The sequence below is a fragment of the Nestor notabilis genome, unplaced genomic scaffold (assembly GCF_000696875.1).
Source record: "Nestor notabilis isolate BGI_N333 unplaced genomic scaffold, ASM69687v1 scaffold11635, whole genome shotgun sequence".
Classification (NCBI taxonomy): domain Eukaryota; kingdom Metazoa; phylum Chordata; class Aves; order Psittaciformes; family Psittacidae; genus Nestor; species Nestor notabilis.
Window position 1 is genome coordinate 7,254 of NW_009927940.1, and position 20,455 is coordinate 27,708.

General features: G+C 37.1%; 1 protein-coding gene across 1 annotated transcript in view; it reads left to right on the plus strand.

Moving 5' to 3' along the window:
- Positions 1-1,319: 1,319 nt before the first annotated feature.
- PARK2 (parkin RBR E3 ubiquitin protein ligase) overlaps positions 1,320-20,455 on the plus strand; it is a gene marked incomplete at its 5' end in the record, with an annotated part of 121,617 nt that continues 102,481 nt past the window's right edge. Inside the window, 2 exons of the mRNA XM_010014290.1 lie at positions 1,320-1,381; positions 13,894-14,043. Of these exons, the coding sequence (XP_010012592.1) occupies positions 1,320-1,381; positions 13,894-14,043 (212 nt within the window). The remainder of the gene's footprint in view (positions 1,382-13,893; positions 14,044-20,455) is intronic.

Below are 20,455 nucleotides of genomic sequence, written 5' to 3' on the forward strand. Positions count from 1 at the left end.
GGATGCCCCATCCCTGGCAGTGTTCAAGGTTGGATGGGCTTTGAACAACCTGGTCTAGTGGAAGGTATCCCTGCCCATGGCAGGGAGGATTGAAACTAGATGAGCTTTAAGGTTCCTTCCAACCCAAACCATTCTGTGATTCTACGATTCTCTGATAATTGTGTCTATACTAGGGGGTTTGCCCTTTTTAGTTATGCTGCTTGCATAAAGGCTATTTGTATTGTATGTGAAGAGACAGCTATGCCAACAGAATTCATGAGTGTAGGCCATGCCTCATTGGCTTTGAGTGAAGCCACAGTGCTGATGGAGATTTCCTGACAACTGCCTCCAAATTAACTTCCATCCTTTTCATGGCAGTCATTAAGAGTGAGAGGTAACTATTTGTAGCTTCATCAGCAGAAAAAGAGGTTGATAAAAATCATAGTTCTTCCCATGTTCTGGGGAGAACTATGCTTTTAATTCCTTTTAAGGAATTGTATCTATTTGCAAGCAGATGCTTCAATTTATGGCAAGAAGACTAAATCACAGATTGCTTTCACAGTCTGCACTTTTATCCCATGCCAGACATGAGTCTAGTAGTGTACAAAAGTGAGTAGCAGCCTTGGATTTCATCACCAGGAAGGTAATCACAATCTGAACATGTCAGTAAAGTGCATGGCATCTAGCAAGACATTTTCTTTCTTACTGACTGGTACAGATGTGAAAGTCTGTAGTAATTGAACCTTAATCTCATTACAAAATTCTGGCAAATCACTCCCCTGCCTGCATAGTTGGTTTGTGTACTACACCTGTGGGTAACAACAATGTATTTGTGAAATGGATTGTATTTGTGACAGCCAAAATTAAAGTGATCTGTGGAGCCTAGGAAATCCTTCAGGGAATCAAGAAAAGCCTGTATTATGCTTACAAATGAGTCCAAACCTGGTGCGTAAATCAAAATTCAGCTTTGGGCAGCTCCAAGGTTTTGATGTGAGATCCTTTTTTAACAGGCTTTTTGGCTTACACTAAGGGGCTTGCAGTATCTGGCAGACAGTGCTGCCCTTTTCATCTTGCTTTTGTTTGTAGTGCTTTGGGGAAAGGGCTAAAATATTCTGAATATAACCTTTCTAAGCGTTCTTGGTAGCATACTCAGAAATGTAGAAGAATTATTTGATAAATGGTTTTCAGCATTCTGGTGCCCACAGAACCATGGCTAATCTTTCTAATCTTCTTTATCTAAGGTAATCTGTATATTCTATCCTCTCCACATCTATGTAACTTACGCTGAAATTGCGCTGACAGGAAGCTCTAAAATGTGTATTTTTGTTTCTTTCCGACAGCTGGCTGTCCAGACTCCTTGATTAAAGAGCTTCATCACTTCAGGATTCTGGGAGAAGAACAGGTAAGTTAGCATCTCAAAGACAGTGTCTTAATGTCATGAAAGATAGACGCTAATGAGACAGTTTCATCTCTCTCCAGGGAGGCAGAGTGTATCTCATGACCCCCAATGACCTGAAATGTAGGAAAAAAAACACACGGGAGATATATGTGAGATTTTCTTTTCATTCTATCCATCAGTCTTGACAGGTTATTAATTGGTACATCTGCTATCTGCCACAGTTTTTTGGCTTTCAACCACAGCAGTAAACAGGCTCTCTAAAACAGGAGACAGGCAAACAATCTGACTAAAGGATTGATACGCCTACTCAGGATATACTTTTTGTCGCCTTTTTTCTCTTTTAGAAGTGTCTCATTCATAAGTATTGCTGTGCTTTGCACTCAGAAAACTATTTCTGTAGAGGGATTTTAGGAAAGCATTAGTGAAGTATGATTTACAATACTCACAAGACGGTCATAATTACTATTTTGTCAATAATGAGATCAACATACAGATATACTGAATAACAGCCTTATATTTGAGAGATAGGTTGAATTTTCAAATGCCAAATGCTTCTGGAATTCAAGTTGTCTTTGTCTCTGAAGTATCTCTCCTGTTGTACTGTTATGAAGCCAAACTGATTTGCAGGTACTAGGGCCTGAAAGCTTGGCATTAATATGTTGTACATGAGAATATGTGCATCTTTTAATGAACCTGGCACCAAGGGACAAGATTCTATGAGGGCTCTGACAGAAGTAGGAGCAGCTTCTGAAATGCTAATTCAGAGCTTCTTTCTTAGTTTTTAGATCAGATTATACTGTCAAGAACACCCTGTTGCTTTTCCTTCCCATCACTCTCCTTTTTTTTTTTGCTACAGCTGAGTCTGCTGGTATGTTTTCTAGACTTCCAGTTTTCCCCCACCAGCCTCCACTTCAATTGTTACAGAAAGTCAAAAGCCAAATTCCTCAGAGTCTCAGCTTTTCCTCAGCAAGTAGGCAGCATGATGGGGAGTGTGGGACGGTTCGTTTGACAGGAGTGGAAAAAAAGACAGAAAAAAGACTAGGCCAAAGGAGATACTGGAAGCAGCAATCTGGTGAGATTGAGGATTTAGGAAGAGGTAATAAAAGAAATTATGACCAGGACTGATAGGGCAAAGAGACTGGTTAGAGCCAGCTGGCAAATGGAGGGCAGAGTGGGATGAAGCCTGGGGACACTGGAGAGATGGTACTGCCTGCTGTAAGAGGTTAGGAGTAGAAAGCAGATAAGAAGCTGGGATTAAGGGCTGAAAGGGAATGATGAATTATGCAAACTTGCTAAAGAGACTGGTAAACAAAGGAAGATCTGTACTTAGTGAGCTGCACAGGAGGTGAAGCTACAGAGTAGGAGGAGTGGGGCAAAGGGAGACACTCAAAAGGAAAGTAAGGAACAGCTAAACTAAGATGCTGTGTATGAGCAGGATGGCTGAACCAGGCAGACTTTGATAGTTCCTCTGGAATGGCTGTGAGGATGGCGTTGTAGACCTCAGACTTGCTAATGACCACTGACAGAACAGTATAATTTAATTGATGGACTTTTTTTTTTTCTGTTTGCTTTTTAGAAGAGAAAGTGGTAGACATAAAAATGAAGGTTAAAAGAGCTAAGAGTGCAAATGAAGAATTCAGGCATTAGGAAATGTCAGATTTAAGATTGTTTATTTAATCTTAATGCTTTCTTTGCACTGAGCATTAAATTATATGGTTACATAAACTTTAGAAGTTGGATGATGTAAGCCATGAAGAACCACAGTAGAAAAGATAATTAGATAATTAATTTCTGTCCAATAATAAGAGAAGTCTTGAAGACAGTATAGGAGTTTGATGAGGAAAGCTTTGCTAATCAAATAAATACAATATTTTTGCCATCTGGAATATTTTTGGTATTCTTTCAGACTTTCATAAAGAAATTACTCCTCCTTTTATTGAATACACCTAAAGAGATGAAAAATTTTTGTCATCATGCATTAGAAGCATAAAACTGTGCAGATGGGAAGTTATTTACAGAATGGGTCTGAGCTGTAAACATTTGCCTTTCTCTGAAACTGGCTACACTAACAGGCTATTTGGATACAGTGGTTATCATTAATGTCTTCGCAAGTAGTGAACATTGCCATGATGCTTGAATTATTCTATAAGCCCATACAAGGATAAAGAATATTACAATTATATTCTCTCCCTACAAAAACATTGTTGTCTTGAGTCTATTGATGACCACATCTTGCTTGGAGTTAGCACACGCTTTGACAGGCAGTAGTTGGTGCAAAACCTAGGTTAAGAAAAAAACCAAGTAACTTAAAATACATCTAAATGAAGAAAGAAGGGAATTTCAGGTAAAGTCCTTGTTCATATGGCTAATTTTTTTCCTACATTTATTCAGTTAACATATTTGCTTTTTAAAAAGATATAAAGTGTGTTTTCTGTTATCATGCAGACTAGATGGGAAAAAAAATCATAGTTAATTATAGCACTATTTTATTCAGACTGCTTACAGTTTTGGTATTATCAAACAACATGTATTTCTTCACCCCACACGACAGTCAAAGAATAATAGGGTCATGTACTGCTTCATGTCCAATCTTGAATTATTTTTAAAATGCTTATGTATTTAAGGCCAGATTATAAAAGCAGAGTGGACTATTGTGATAATCTGTTCTGATCTCCTTTAGAATACACATTACATTACTTTCTTGGATTAATTCTCATATAAACTGCAATATATTGCCTAGAAAAACATCAAATCTTGGCTTACAAATCGCTGTTTGTTTGTACAAATATCCTATTATACCTCTCTTTAGTGAAAGATGAAAAATTCCCAGTCTCTTTTGTTCCCACTACCCTACTAGCACCAGTATGCTCCCTACACTGCATATCTCCTGTTCCTCAGTGTTCAGATCCTTTACATTTCCAATTCCCTTTGTCTTGTCACAAGGCAATAGGTGATCATCATCATAAAAAATTACTTCAGTCTATGAATGCAACTCAGAAAAAGCCACCATAGCCCTCAAACAAGACTAAAATAATTTCTTATACAGCAAAATGAGTCTGTCAGCAGACTTTTAGCTGAATATGTTTCAGACAGAATAAAGGAACCTTGCAGTTTGAAGTGGGCATTCCCACTGGAAGTTTTGGGTTCTGGTTAAACCAGTGGCTGCCACATAAGAGAGATAATTTACTTTCTAGAGATTTTTATTTATTCGTTTAAGAGGTGTCTTAGTGCTTTTGGACATGGATGGACACAGCTCAGATTCAGCTCACTATCCATCACACTGCTTTCCAGACAGAAATTGTGTTCTGTAGTTGTGGGTAATAGTTTTTTCCTAGAAAATTAACTTTACATGTGACTGGGCTGAAACGTTGTTTGCTTAAACTCAGTTTACCAACAGTTCAGATATCTCCGTAGCATGAATTTAACCATCCAAGTTACATGTTCATGACTTCCTCTTATCAAATTGTTGCAAGCTTTATAATGTTCTATGTTCTTTATGGTGTTTTATGTTCTTAGTTTTCTTCCAAGTCGTTGATAAAATTTTTAAGTGGCATAAGGCCAAGAATCAATACTTTCAGGACCTTTTTGGAAACACACCTGTGTAATACTGACTGCCTATTTACATTTATATTTAAAACATGACAGCTAAGTTTTCATCCTCTTAATATATGGCATGTTAATTTTGTACCATTCTAGGTATTTAATCAAAATGCCAGGAGGCATCAAGACAAATGCCTTAGAGAAGTCTGCTTCATCAATTCTCTTTACCTTTATCAACCAAATTCCAGTCAGATTAATCAATATATCAAACAACTGTTTCTCATGCAAAGTCCTGGTCACTACCATTTGTTCATCGAGTATTTGTTTCCTGCAAACACTTACAAAATATAATTTTTATTGGTGTCATTAAGAGAGAAAGGCTTTGAGCGGCTTTCAGGATCAAACCACTCAAACACTTCTGTCTGCCCACCAAATAAAATGTTTCTGTATCTAAACATAAGCATTGAAAGAAGACTAATGGTAAGAAAAAGAGTTGCTGATTAATCTAGTATTTCCTAAAAGGAGTTCTATAATAATAACACAGTTGTCCAAGTAGTCAAACTTCTTGTTAGTTTCCTGGACGTGTAAAGCTCCTGTGTCTTCTGTTTCCTCAGGAATGTGCATTATGGGAAGTTCATTCCAGCTGGAAATTCTATCTTTTAAGATTTCATTGGTGGCAACAAGAGAGTTTGTAAAGATGGCATTGTTTTTAGACTTTATGGAAAGAGGTAATCATAGTCTGTATGGTGAAATAGAAGAGTATAAGCTTCCCTGGTATATGATATGCATTGTGGATACCTGATTTACCACATAAAATCAGTTTCCAGAGTAAGTGGTGTAATACACAACATATACATTTAGGAACAGATTGCTACCCCACTTGGTACTTGATGCTTTGAGAAAGTGCCATTGAGTCTGACCTAGGAAAGTCTCCAAAAGCAGTTTTGACAGGTTTGGTTTGGACCTTCTTTTCATAGACTTGCCCAGTCCACAAAGGTCTGTACAAGGCAAAGAGAGTCTCTTGGACATGCAGCCCCAGGAAGGATAAAACCTGAAGCTTTCTAATTGTCCTTAGCTCTGCTGATCTTTCTTCTTGCAGTTTAATCTCGCTGTTCATAAGCCATCATTTCCCCTAACTGCTTCTCTTCATAGGTTCCTGAGATATGCTCAAGATTGGGATTTAAGATTTATTAACTGAGGAGCTATTGAAAAATAGTAGAATATAATAAACCTAGTTTCCTTCAGTAGCCATTTGCCCTCTCCGGCTGGCTGTCTCTGCAAGTAAATGCAAATGGTTCTACAAGTGTTGATAGTATAAGCTGCTTACAAAAATATGTTCAAAATACACTAGATATAAGCTCTGTCCAAATACAGTGGAAGGCAGGTAAGTCAACAAGTCAGTGCCAGAGACAGCAGAGAGAACACTTTAATTCAGACCTAAATGCTACAGTATACCAATTTAGTAAGATGACGCGCAGTGAGCTGTTATGGAGTCTCCCTAATGACTCTCTGAGAAATTTCACTCTTCTCCTCAAAGTGATAAAAAAATCTTGTTTAATTGTTTAAATGGAATATTGTGAATCATGAATAAAATAGCAGATACATCTGAAGGCTGGAAGGGAAAACAAATAACACAAGAGCAAGCAGTCTGCCGCTATACCTGAGTGCCCCCAACAGGTCAGAGCACAGATGAAGCAGATGATATGCTAGTGGCAGGGAAAGCTGCTAACTAACGTATAGCTGCGCTTCTCTGCTGTATCATCTGCTCTGACAACTTTGCAGAATGTATTGGCCAGTTTCTTGATATTTTGACAGGGGAATGATCAGTTTTAACAGATCTCTTCTATCAGCTGCTATTGCAACTCATATTACTGCTCACTTTTTCTTTAGAAATGTTGTGAGTGTTTGTATCCCAGGAATCTGAGCAAACCCAAATGGGGGCACCCCTTTGTAATTTTTTTTCACAGTTCCTTGCCAGCTGGGGAAAACTTATGCAAAGGAATACCCTGATTCGAAAATCTGCAGATGTACATCCTGATGCTGTTCAGAGGTGTGTGGGCTTGTGCTAGGTTTTGCTATGAGCTGTAACTTCAGGAAATATGGAAATCTAGTATTAGGAGATCACAGTGTGGACAGAAATCATTTAACATTAATTGAGATTTTAAAGGAATGACATATGTGGCAAGTGGAAAATCTTTTTTTTTTTCTCGCAATACTTCAGGATTTTTTTTTATTCAAGTATATGCTACAGAATATTTATTTAAAATCAGTCTTAAACTAATTGATATATATTTACCCATTCCATCAAAAATAATGTCATGTCACAATTCTAATTAATCAGCTGAGTTTAGTGCAGGAAACTGTCAGATACTATCAACAAAGCGCTTCTGAAATATTTGTGGGTCAAGAATTTTTGATAACTACACTTGGAAAAAATCATCTCTCAATAATTCACACCTGGGGGGGGAGGAAAAAAAATTTTTCACAGAATAATTTCTCCAGTTCGTAATTACTAAACCATGTTGTTATCATTCTCAAATCTCTATCTTTCCTTACACCTCTGCACTTTCCCACCCAGTCCCCTGGCTTCAGCTACTACTTAATGTGAGTGATACCTACATGTATCTCATTTTCTTCCACTTTTTCTGTCTAATATCTGATTTCTGTCTGTCTCATTTGTCTCAGCTTTTGGATTTGTCATCACCATTCCATCACTTGCTCTCTATAATTGAACTACTGCATTTAATTCCTGATCTTCTTTACACCACTTCTTTTATAGCCAGAAATACAGAACAAAATTTACTGTCTTCCATTTTCATATGACCAGTGATGTGCCCCTTTGTGCAGACTTTGATCTGCTTCCATGGGATATGAATGTATTCATTCTTGTGACCTGAGAAGTGGAATTCCTTGGATCCAGTATCTACTTAAGTGAATCTCAGTTGTACGATTTGCAACAACACAAACAGAAAAGATTTCCTTGCATCAGTTAGAGCTGTGGTGGTTGCAAGGGAGAAAGGAATATGGATTTGAACTCCACAAGGAAGGGAAGGAACTGAATGTTTATCTCCAGCATTCGGTCTGTTCAGTTTGATCCCTCAAATACCTGCTGAAAGATCTCAAACTTCCAATGGTTTGTAAATACAGTGCCAAGCCACCCACTGTGTTTAGTCCACTTTCTTCATTGCATCATATTGCCTTTCATATATTCAGTTTGATTTCCAATACAACTTGCTTCAGTGTCCTCTCTTCTCAGTATTCTTTATTTTCTATTTTCATATTCCTCACCTTTTGCTTTCTTTCATATCATTCTGCAAACTGCAGTCTTTCCTTTGTTTCCCCCTCTGTATTTTAATTTAGTTTTAATTTTATCCAGGAATTGTGTTGCATTGATCCAGTCAAGGGTTTCTTATTTAAATATTTTCTTGAGACTGCCTCACCCAATTTTCCATGACTCTCCAAAGTCAAGCAAATTCCAGCCCTCTAGAAGGTGATTGTCTCTCTGGTCTCCTTTGTGGAGCTCCTGCGGGAACAAGAAAGAGCTGATGCTCTCAACTTCCTATCCTACTACTGGCTAGCAGGAGAGCCCAGTAACTCAGGAAAAATTAAATCAGGGTGCTCCATGGGGAGACCCATGTCAGTCCACATCTTTTTAATTTATATTTTAGATGACATGTTTGTAAGTATTTTTACTCGTTGCCCTGGTTTGTACCAGGTCATATCTTCTTCCAGTTCTCCTCCCCATCCCACCCAGGAGAAGAGGGTGCAGGGAGTGAGCAAGCAGCTGCATGGTACTTGCCGGTTGGGGTGAAACCACAGCACTAGTCCAATGAATACTAAGGGGGTTATACTTTAAATTACCTAATTACATTATAGAACTAATTCTCAGGGTTTTTGTATGTGTATAATACATATAAATAAAGTGCTTAGTCTACATTATGGACTAATAGCCTCCACAATCTAATTTTGAAACACACAGATGGTTATTTGATTTATAGGAGCAGTAAAAACAATCTGACTCCAGAAAGTAGATTTTCTTTCCTCAGAGACCATTACACGTGGTTAAAAGAAACAAGTAATTGAATTACCTTTCAAAGATCAGAAATTTTGGCTGTACATCTACTATTAAGCTTTTGTCCAAAATTCCCTGCAAGGCTACTATGGAGCAGATGCCTTTAGGTGTGAGGAAAAAAAAAAGAAAAATAAAGAAAACTGTGCCCAAAGTGTAAGAGCAAAATCAAAATAGCGCAAGACGTGCTATGACAGGGAAGGTTGGAATAGATGATCTTTTAAGGTCCCTTCCAACCCAAACCATTCTATGATTCTAGGATATTAAAGCATATTGCAAATTAAATAATATGGCAAGGAATCACTGTGTTCACAAAGAGTATTTTTCAAGTTTTGTGCATCCAGGTGCATTTCTGTTTTGCTTACCTGAATCTCAGTGTAATTGAAAAGACTGCAGTCCATAGTTAAACCTGTTTTATTCCTGTGTCAGCCCAATTATTTCATTTATATTAGCCTTGGTTTACAACATCAAGTGATTGAATTTCCACTGGTTGAAAACCAAGTAGGTGCCATTCTAAGACTCAAGGAAAACCATCCCAATCTGGAAAATAGGGAACAGGGAATAAATGATTACAGTTATATAGCCTCCATCTCTTTGTCATGCTATAATTTATAATCACTTACAAAAATACTTTCTAAAGGCCCTGACAAGTCTTTATGAGCAGATTGTGCAAAAGAACTTTGTGATATGATTGAAGTACCATAAGAAGAGCTGTGAATTTTTTTCACTTATAGCTTTATTCCATGAAAAGTATAGCTTTGGGTTGACTGGGACAATTCACAAATTGAGGGGAAAGTTCACAAGATTTAAAAAAATCAGAACGTTTTACGTCTCTCTTGTTCATATGCCTTTAACTGTCTTAGCATTAGTGATTCAAGGTAAATCATATTTTTTAGGTCTTTTTTTTTTCCCCCCTCCCAAAATAAGCTTTGAAGTATATGGTTCCATGGTTAATCCAGCAACTATTTATCTACCTGTATTTCTGAGGTTCTTATTACAGTAGCATATAAATTCCTGACATGCTTTGCTCAAAAGCTGCTTTCTAGCAGCAGTAGATGGCTGGTGATTTCTCTGTAATTTTATGAGCCTCATTACCATAGTATTTGATGTTCTCATGACTATTAATGGCTTTTGCCTCTTAACACTACAGTGAAATCAGCAAGTATCATTCTCCCTCTTTACAAGCGGGCAACTGATGAGAAGCATAGATTAAGTGCCTTATGTGAAAACCACAGGAAGGCTCTGCTGCTGCCAGGAATGAAATCAGGTGCCATGAATACCAGTTCAGTCAAGTCCCCCATATATTAAACTTTCTAAGAGGTTTTTCCTAAAAATAATTGGAGATATTTTAGCTCCTTGTAGAATACAGAACCATTTTACACTGTGATGATGATGATGAGCACATCTCTAAATAGGAGACACATTGATAATAGTTGAGTAACAGATACTGTGAAATATTTTGAATGTACAGAAGAATTTATAGAATCATCTTTAATGATGGCTTTTTACGTGTTAGATATCTAGCCTAAGTTAGTTTTCTCAGCTTCAACTATAGAACTTCCACAGGGAGATTCATCCTGCCTATCTTAGAAGTCAAATGTAAGTAAGGATAAATTCCCTATTCCCTTCTTGGGATCTTGTTTCTTCTCATTCAATGTATTTGAGCCTATATGACTTGTTTAGGTTAGATATTTAAGTTTTGAAGAGCTAAAATTGTGTGAGGCGGTTCACAGTCCAAGTTATTTAGGTACTTAAACCTTGGTTTCAACAGTATTTTAGGCCAGGTGATTTAGGATTGGGATTATTGGGATTGAAACAGCTGTTGTGGGAGTCACCTAATTTCAGGTGTCAATATCTAAAAAATTGTCCAATCTCTCTTTATTGTTAATAGAACAGGGCACTCCAGGGCTCAGTTCTCACATACAAATCTAAAAGAGAAAAGATTAGTTGCGTCCTATCTCTCCTGTTAATTATAAAAGGAGTCCAAGCAACCAGCATAACTATAGGCATCGTCACCACAGAAATCTAAACTAAATGGATTGGTGGTTGTCTGCTGAGTATCCTTAAATATCTCATCCATGCATGTGATCAGAAATACATCATGGGCTTCAAAGACATTTAAGGGCTTTTGAAAATTGACTTGCTTTAAGCATGTTGATTGCATCAGTCTTGTGTGTTATATATACCTGTGGTGTATAGCAAAAAAGTGCCTCTAATAGACATAATCTGTGACTATATGCAAATAGTTAATTAATAATTAATGATTAAATGATTTGGTCCTTTACAAGCCTTTTATAAGTGGAACTTTATTGTAAAATGAGTCATTTTGTTTCAGGCCACTGAATAAAGGATATGAATCCATGTATGTTATGTATGACTGTTACAGCAGCAAACGTATATGCATTCTGCTACTACATTGTTTAGTTGGTTGCTGGGTTTTAAGTGAGCTAGTGTACAGGTACAAGAAAAAAGAAATTGGAAAATGACACCTTATAAATATACCTGCACTCTGAAAATAGAAAACAGGCTGGTAACTAGATGTCAAAATGTGCAAATGCATTTAGTAGGATTTTTCCTGTGTTCAAATTGGATCATTTTAGGGAGATTTTATAGTGTGAAAAACACTGATGAGAATGTTCTGATTTGGCATAAGTCCTGTGCTGAACCAGTATAAAATGTCAAATTTATTGGACAGAATATAATGGCTTTGTCCACTTTGCCAGTAGGTAGACTGGACATTTCCTTTCTGTAACGTTCTTTAACAAGACAGTTTGATTCCCATCATATCTATCTTACATTTTTGTGTATTAAAACAACAAAAAGGAGACAATATGGGAGGAATCTCTCTATGTCCTTTTATGCTGCGATAATGACTGGAAAGCATATCCTTTTTTTCTACTGAAAGTTTATAATGGAAACGCTGACAGAATCTCAGCTACAGTGCCACTGGTGTTTGCTGCTGTAATGAGAAGCTGCTAACAATCCCACATCCAGCACAATGTTCCCTCTTAACAGAGAAAGACAATCACCATCCTCACCTTCAGGTCCAGTGTCTGCCCTGAAGAAAAATTAGGTCAGCAGAGAATTTTGCAGCTGTGTTACCCATATTTCTGTTCAAGGCTAGCAGAACAACTCAGAGCACTCAGCATATATTTAGTGCAGGGATCACAAACTTCACTGAAAATTGATGAGAGTCCAACATTAAATATTTATGCCATTACTCTATATTCAAGCATAACATTAACACAGAAAAACACCAGTTGACTTGTTGAGTTCCTGTATTCGAGGAGATTTTGCAGACATTTATTCTACATTTCTCAAAATAAAGTTACTTTCCAGGTCTGAGATCCTTAATTTGGGATTTCTGTCTGTTCACACACTGAGTGATATATTGAAGGCTTTCTCTCCTTTCAGATTTTGTTCTTCTTTTGTTTGAATTTTTTGTAAACTGACAAAGGCAGATACTTTCAGTTTGTTAATTATTTCTTCCTGTGATTGAACACTTTTGTGTCTCTATGTTATAATGTTTTAAGATGTCATATACTATTTTTAAAAAGACAGTGTAACAAAACATGTTATGGCAATATTTGCAGAAAAATCTTCTTAGATGTACCCAGAAAATATGCAGTGGAGCCCCTGTGTTGTAATTTAAAATGCTTCTTTGTATGTTTTGTGTATGAGGTTTTGGTCCTAATGCTTGAGTTTTCCTTGTGGGATTTCTTTGGAGAGGGGTGCAGATTGGAGAAAGAATTTTTTGTTTGTTATCACCCCAAAAAAGGAACAAGATTTTCATGAGTGGTTATGGGATAAAAGTTTATGAAGCAGTAAATACTGTTGTGAGTGCTGTAACATAAAGCTCTGGTTTGTTTCTTTACTGCACCATAAAGTCATTCCACTCGCAGAGAAAATTCATGCTACTCCCTTCCTCTTTGGCCTTTGGATTTTCCTGTTTTCTTTGGGGCTGTTAGAACCAAATGCTTTCATTTATTTCACCCTACAGTAAGCCAGATTTATAGGCAAATCTGAAGCCTGGTTTACAATGGTTATATAGCCACTAATGTGGAACTGCATCAACACAGAACCCTAGCGTGGATGTGATTTACATGTACACAGCATGATTTGTACTTGCTCAGCTTATCTCCGGCTGAAAGCAGAGTAAGTTAGACCAGGGAAAGTTATTGCAATGGCATCAGTCATTTCAGAGTGGACATTTTTGTCAGTGAGGATACGCTGAGCATGTTATTTAATATTGCTCTGTGTCAGTGTCTCCATCATTAAAAGGGAGGCATTTCCATAGCCTTTTAGGCTATCAGGATGGAACTAGATGAAAACTGCAGAAACTAAGAAAATTTCCTGGGAGACTCTGGAAAACACCTTCACCTAACATTGAAATAAATGTGAATTAGAGAATCATTTTGCCAATCACTTTCATGAAATTTATTTCGAAAATAAAGTTGGCTGCACAATTTTTGCCTTTTATCTACCTTGTAGCTCTCAATTGTTGTATGGTACTTCTAGCTGTAGATCCTTGAGGGGTTTTGTGGGTTTCTTTTCAATCTGTGTTCAGCATTTATTAGTATCTGCTGTTGGGTTATATTTATGCTGCTTGCAGTAATTTTTTTTTGTAACAATATAAGAGTTCTTGGAGTTACTTTTAATATCCCACAAAAAAGAAGTGTATGATGTGAGTTGACGCAGAGTGACACCCTATTTAACAACACTGAGAAGTTTTACACTTTTAACAGATGACCTGAACTTCTCATGTGAGCCATAAAATCACAGAATGGATGGTTAGCATTTGGATGGTTGACTTGGTTATGTGGGATAGATTCAAGCTCAAAGTTTTGGGGGAGGGGGGTATATTTGTTTGCTGTTGAAAGTTTAACACCAGTCTGTTGTATTGCAGTACAACCGCTACCAACGCTATGGGGCCGAGGAATGTGTGCTACAGATGGGAGGAGTGCTGTGTCCAACTCCCGGCTGTGGAGCGGGTTTGCTTCCTGAACCAGGAGTGAGGAAAATTGTATGTGAACCAGGCAATGGAATAGGATGTGGGGTAAGAACATACATTTTTCTACTAGTGTGTGGGAAACAGTGGATATTGTATGATATTAGAATAAGCAGGGAAATGTTTTTTCACTTTTCCGTCAGTGACTGAATTGCCCTTCACACCAGAGCAGGATACTGTAGCTCAGTAAACAATTTAAATATAGCACCATGGCTTAGGAATGATGACTTCATTATGTAGACTATGTCCATTCCAGAATTCTTTGCTTTATTTGGTTTAAGAAGTTGCTGAGTAGTTATAGTAAGAAATTGAACTATGCAAATGACAATCTAAATGTGCTTTGACCTTCTGCTTGTACTCAGCAAAAATGAATGGGATCTTGAGCAAATCATTATTATATAAACACCAACTTTCTTTATAAGTAAGTCATAGGATAATGAGAGAGGGAGATTGACCAGTCTGTGATACTGCAGTGATGTTGCTCATGCATGTTAAGATACATGATGAAAAAAAATATAGAAGTATTTTTGTTTGATCATAAAATTATTTTTGAGGGGGGAATGCACAAATAATGGTGGATTTCTGGAAAACAAAACCCGATGAAACATGAAAATGTCATTGATAGGAGGTCAGATCGTATTTTTTGGTCGGTGATTTTTTTGGCAGTAGGAAAAACAGGTACTTTACAAGAATCAAGCTTTGGGGGAAATAGAAATATGTAGAGAGAAATCTCTAAATAAAAGATGTGACTAACTGATGTCTGTACTAAGTGACTCTTTCCATGAAGGCTATGAGAGAACAGAAAATATCTATATTTATAAAATATTATCATGCTCTTGCTGTTGTCTTTCTTGTGGAAAATGCACTTTTTATTGCAGTTTTGATCTTGCCCAAACTGATACCATGGAAGAATAATAGTTTGCCAGACTAGGAAGTAAGAGTAGCTTGTCTTCTATGAGCAGGTTAACATCTGTCGACCTTGGTAAAACTTCCTATCTGTCCATGCAGTGGTGCATGTAGAACAGAGTACTCCCCAGACTCACTGAGCAGACATAGGACTATAAAATAAAGTAGAAGGTGGGAAAGTAATAAGAAACAAAACTGAGTATAGAAAAAGAAATGCTTCTGGATTAACTATTAGGGTTTGGTTAAAGAAGATAAAATCACAAGTGATTCTTACTCTGCTCTCTGCCTCGAAGTGGTGAAAATCAAGCTGTTTTGCAGCTTCATTCATCATCATTCTGAATCTCCAAATGCCCTGTAAATAAAGTGTACATAGCATAAAGGACTGATGTATTGCCTGGTTTAGCATACTCTTCTGTTTCCTTTTACGGACTCTGTGCTGTGCTGGCTAGTGACAAAATCTGCAGCCTTGAGTATAACCTCACCCTTTGTTTTGACTTACGTGACATCTTGAACATTAGAGTGTACAATTCACTAAGACTGAAATTAGAAGCAAGAGGCTGGTCTGTAAGCCAAATTTTGGTAATATGAAGGCCCTTCCTCAGAATCTATAATGGAATAGACTGAAAATACATGTCTTTGAATCTTTCTTTGCACCCTGACAAATTATAACCTCAAGGAAGATTTGTCACAGAAGATGGTGAGGGTCCTGATACTGAAGTCAGTTGCCAGTGACAAAGCTGGCTGCAGGTAAGGATCCACCTGCAAGGACACCAAGACAGTTAGGAAAGCTGTTTATTTCTACTCTGTTTTCTGAAATCACTTTGAATGTTTTCTATTCAGAAAGTTAAGCTATGGTGGATTTTCTCCCAGAGCTGGCCTTTTTTTAATGTGAACTCTTCTTTATGGAATCCAAGAATATCCACTTCAGAGCTCTGGGCTCCCTCATGACTGTACGCAATGATTTATAAGCTCAAAGAAAGGCCAAGATGAAGAATGTCTCTTTTGTCTATCCCAACTGAGATTACGAAAGATGCCTTGTAGTACTTACATGTACAGCTTAGGTTTCTTCTTGAAGCTGGTAAGCAAAGAAATAAAGATGGTAATGTGAAGCTGGAGATTCCCTATGAATATCAGTGTCATCCTTTAAGCTATACTTAAGATATGTAGAGTCTTTTTTGGGGCATTTGAACCTGTGTCTTTGGGTAAAGTTCAAAGTTGATGACATATTGCTGACAACAGAATTTACATCTAATCTAACATCGGTGGTCTGTTACTCACCCAAAAGCCCTTGTAGAGAAATAGTTGTCTACTGCACAGAACAAACTGATTGTTTGGGTCTGAATTGCAGTATAAGGGTAGCTAACAACTGTCAAATAGATGGGGATTTTGATTAACTGATGAGATGGATCAAGAGAGAGAGGAGGGATAGGTTTTCAAGAGAAAGTTGAGAAATAAATTAAAAGGGTTTTCAGCAGCCATTTTAGAAAAGGAGAGGCAGAAGAAATGAAATAGAGAATAAGCTTGACACTGGGGTCTGAAGCAAAGTATTCCGTTATTCAGAATAAAAACTGTGTGAGGCAGTCCCAAACATGTAAGGACTCCAACCAAACCTGAAAGAGCATTGAAATATGAACAGGTAACTGAGCCAGGCTAGGATACTGACATTTTGGCTTCCTCAGTTTCTTTCTCTGGTATTTGAAATGAGTAACTAGAATCTGTTTTTGCAAAGTCGTGGCTATTGGCGTCAAAGCTAAGTTTGAGTCTCCAAGAGAGGGCTTGTAATTTGCCACAAGAGCCTTTTGGGAAGTTAAAGATGGTGGATTTTGCTTTGTCTCAAGAAATTTGGAAACAGAAATATGTGGGGCCGAGAAACAGCCTGGTAAGACAACTATACCAAAAAAGTGAGGTGAGAGGTTTAAATTTAAGCATCCCCATATGTACCCTCTGCACTCAGGCACTTCTATCTATTCAGGCTTTCAGGCAAAGAAATAGAACAAGAGAGATTTATTTTGACTTGAAAAGTAGCTTGCAAATATCTTTTTAATGATTATGAATAGTCCTCACCAAAGATATGCTGTACTACTGAGTACCCTCACTCTTGCCTAATCTTTCATATTTTTTATCATTAGCCATAAACATATTAATTGATTTACCAATATATTACCATTATACACTGTTGTTCGACCTTAATTACTATGCATCAGACCTGCGTTACTAACTTCTATTGCTGAGATACAGAATTTTGACACATTTAGTATGAGAAAACAGCAGCAAAACCTAGAAGACAGTACATATTGTACCAGCTAGCCTGGGTACAGGAAGAACTGTGATAATCGAGGCATACAAAAGCTCTATGAATAAAACATTTTTGTCTTGTTTTATATTATGCAGACATATTGTTTCCTACATATTAAAGAAAAGTTTGGAGTTAAAAGCAGGTTAGAATGGAGCTTCAGAAAGGACTGTACAACTTGTTTGTTTCTACACATACAGCTCACCTGTCTTGCAAAACATCTGTCAATATCTTTCAGTGGGATAACTGGTTAATGAGAGACTGCATCTCAGCCCTTGTTCCACAATGGTGTAAACATTTTGCAGCATGCCATATCAGTTGATATATCCCTTGGGATGGGGTGAGATGGGAGATTGAGGACAGTGGAGATAGAGCCTCTCTCAGCCTTTTCCCCTTGAGTTTATTCATTCCTATCATAGTCTGTATAAGAAAGAAGAAGAATATATTTGCAGAGATCCTCTGTTGTTTGATAGGAGACTTGACTCTTGGAGTCCTGAGACCACTCTAAACTATCCTAATGTCTGGGTGACAATTTAAATGGTCTTAGGAACAAGCTGTCACAAGTGATGTTTTCGTGGCCCTTCATTCTATCCCCTAATGTGAAACTCCAGTCTGCAAGTGTATATTCAACCTTAGTGTATTAAATGTGCAATGATAAAGGGAGTTTTATAGCCTTGCAAAGGGACCACAAAACTTGGGGTTATTTCACCTCTTTTACACTATATTTACTGTTCTGTAAGCATAATGTCATTGAAGAACAGCAAGATTTCACTAAGGGTGTGTTCCTTTCTCGGACAGGCAAAATTTTAAGGTTGCAGACTGCAAAAGGTCCTTGAAAAATCAGTGGATATAAATACCGTGTCTTCCTTATAAACAGAATTTCCAGATCATTGTATTACATAGAACAAAATCCCTAAGGAAATTTCACTCTTTCAAGCAATTTTTCCCCATTGATTTCTTCTTGCGTTCTTCTTCCATGGCTAAGGAAGCATATGTCAAAAGCAATTGCAGCATATCTGTAGAAATAATAATTGTTTGCCTTTTCAGAAAGCTTAATAGAATAGAGGACACTCTAAAATAGTTACATGAGAAGTGCAATATGCAATACACGTTCCTGCTGTTTGCAAAGCTATTTGTTTGTGGTCCATTATCTCCTGTTCATGCATTTCCTAGCAGGCATGTTTCATGATCAGTGATATCCTTGTTAAGCACAGTAATACACATGTAGGCAAACTCTGAATAAGTGGGAAAAATTATTTTGTTTTGAGGAAACAAATGAGAGTTATAAAAATTCCAAGCAACAGGTTCTATTCGCTTAATTTTGGTAGTACAAATCATGATTTTATTAGTTAGTTGTGTCTTTCTAAACTTCCGGAGTGGGATTGTTTATTTTAGGGGTTTATATCTCAGTGGGAGTGCTATGTGAGTGCACCTATACCCCCACTGAAACCTGAACTAGCTTGCAAATACTTTTTCAGAACTATTTTGTATATGTGTAAGTGTGTGAGAGTTTGTAAGTGTACCACAGTCTAAAAGTGAAAAGCGGTTTCCACATCTGGCAGTTTTAAGTCTTTTGATGTTAAGTTCAGCTCTAACTTACTGTCATGACCAGCATGTACTTTCTTTGTGCACTTTCTATACATCTTGTGCCTAGTTTTGGCACATTATTACTGATACGTTGCCTGATCAAAAGTTTGAAGGTCTGCCTAACCTAGAAGACTTTATTTTCAAACAGAGATCTAGGTATAAATGTTTGGTTCAAGACATGTGCTTTGCTTCTTCATTAGCAGTACAAGGAAAATCTTGAATGTATGTAAAGAGAAATAGGCACCTTTGAAAACACTTCAATATATAAAGACAGTCAAGATAAGTGGTGGTAATTCAATACAATCTTTGAAGATGATTGCACTGAAAAAAAACTTTTTAGTTTTATAATGAGATGAATAAAAGGTCATGGGTGAAGAAGGGCTGTGTGCACAATGATCTGAATTTTTGTTTCAGTGTTAAGATTGGAATGAAAGTTGAAGCAGGAGCAGAAGTAAGAGGCTGCAAAGTTTTGTAAAACAGAAGAATAATTCAGAAAATAAAAGACCTCAAAAAATTACCTTTGTGCCATTTGTAAAACACTAACATGGAAATAGGAGATTGCTGCTACCTAGTACATGTAGTAAAATTGGAGGGTTACTCTTTGTTACTACATTTCAGGTATCTGTCCTTGTTCTATATTTATCAAAGTTTTGCTTTTAAGAAAATTCACCAGAAGGGTATTACCATGGATAAAGTAATAGCTGAATATATTGCTGAGATAAAGAAACCAACTCTCAGCAGGAGTGTTTTATAATATTTTATAGGGAGTTTTTTCAAGGGGAATGAAAATGAGACAGACATTTTCTATTATTGCTAAATACTGAGTTGCTAGCATTGCGCCAGAAGCTCTAAGCTGTAATCATGTATTGCTTTCTTCTGTCGAGTGGGCACTCTAGCCTTTAGAAAGTGGAATTCCATCTTGTTGACACATTATGCTTCAGTAGCTAAGCAAGTTGTTTCATTGCTAAAATATGACAGACTTTCTCAGGCTGACCAAAATTCTTTATGGATTTGTAGCTTTTTTCTGGTTTATGTGGTTTAAAATGAACTGTAAAAGCATGGAACTTTTTAAGATGCAGTAGTCTGTTGATGTTTTAATAAAACATTTAACCTATAATAGCACTGTATAATTAACAACCTCTGTATTACTGTCAAGGTGCATTTTTTCCATTGCCCATGTCTTGCCATGCTGCATTTCATTGATCTGGTGGCTGATATGAAACTCAACTGACAGCAGTGAGTTGATAAAGCAATCTAGAGAATGTTTCCATTATTAATAACATGGATCGCGTTAGTTCATAAGACTTGCAAAAGCAAACCAAATACTTTTTATATGGAGACCAAATCAATTACCTGACTGCATTCAATAGGTAGAAGAATAACTGCTTTTTCCTTTACATCCCAAATCATGGAGAACTAGCTACTAAAATAATGTTAGAAAACAACACGTGAGTCTATTCAGCTCTAAATGAGCTAGAATTGAAACTTTGCTAGTTTTGTCTGCTAGGTGTCCAGAATATTATGGGATGTCCCATTTTATGTGAGCAAATTCTGTATCCGTTAATTTATGTAGGGTATAGCTTTTCCCTGACTTCTGCATCATGCAAGCATCTGGAAAATGGCTGTTGTACATGCACATTGCAAATTTTATTCTGAATGTGCGGTGTCTTCAGG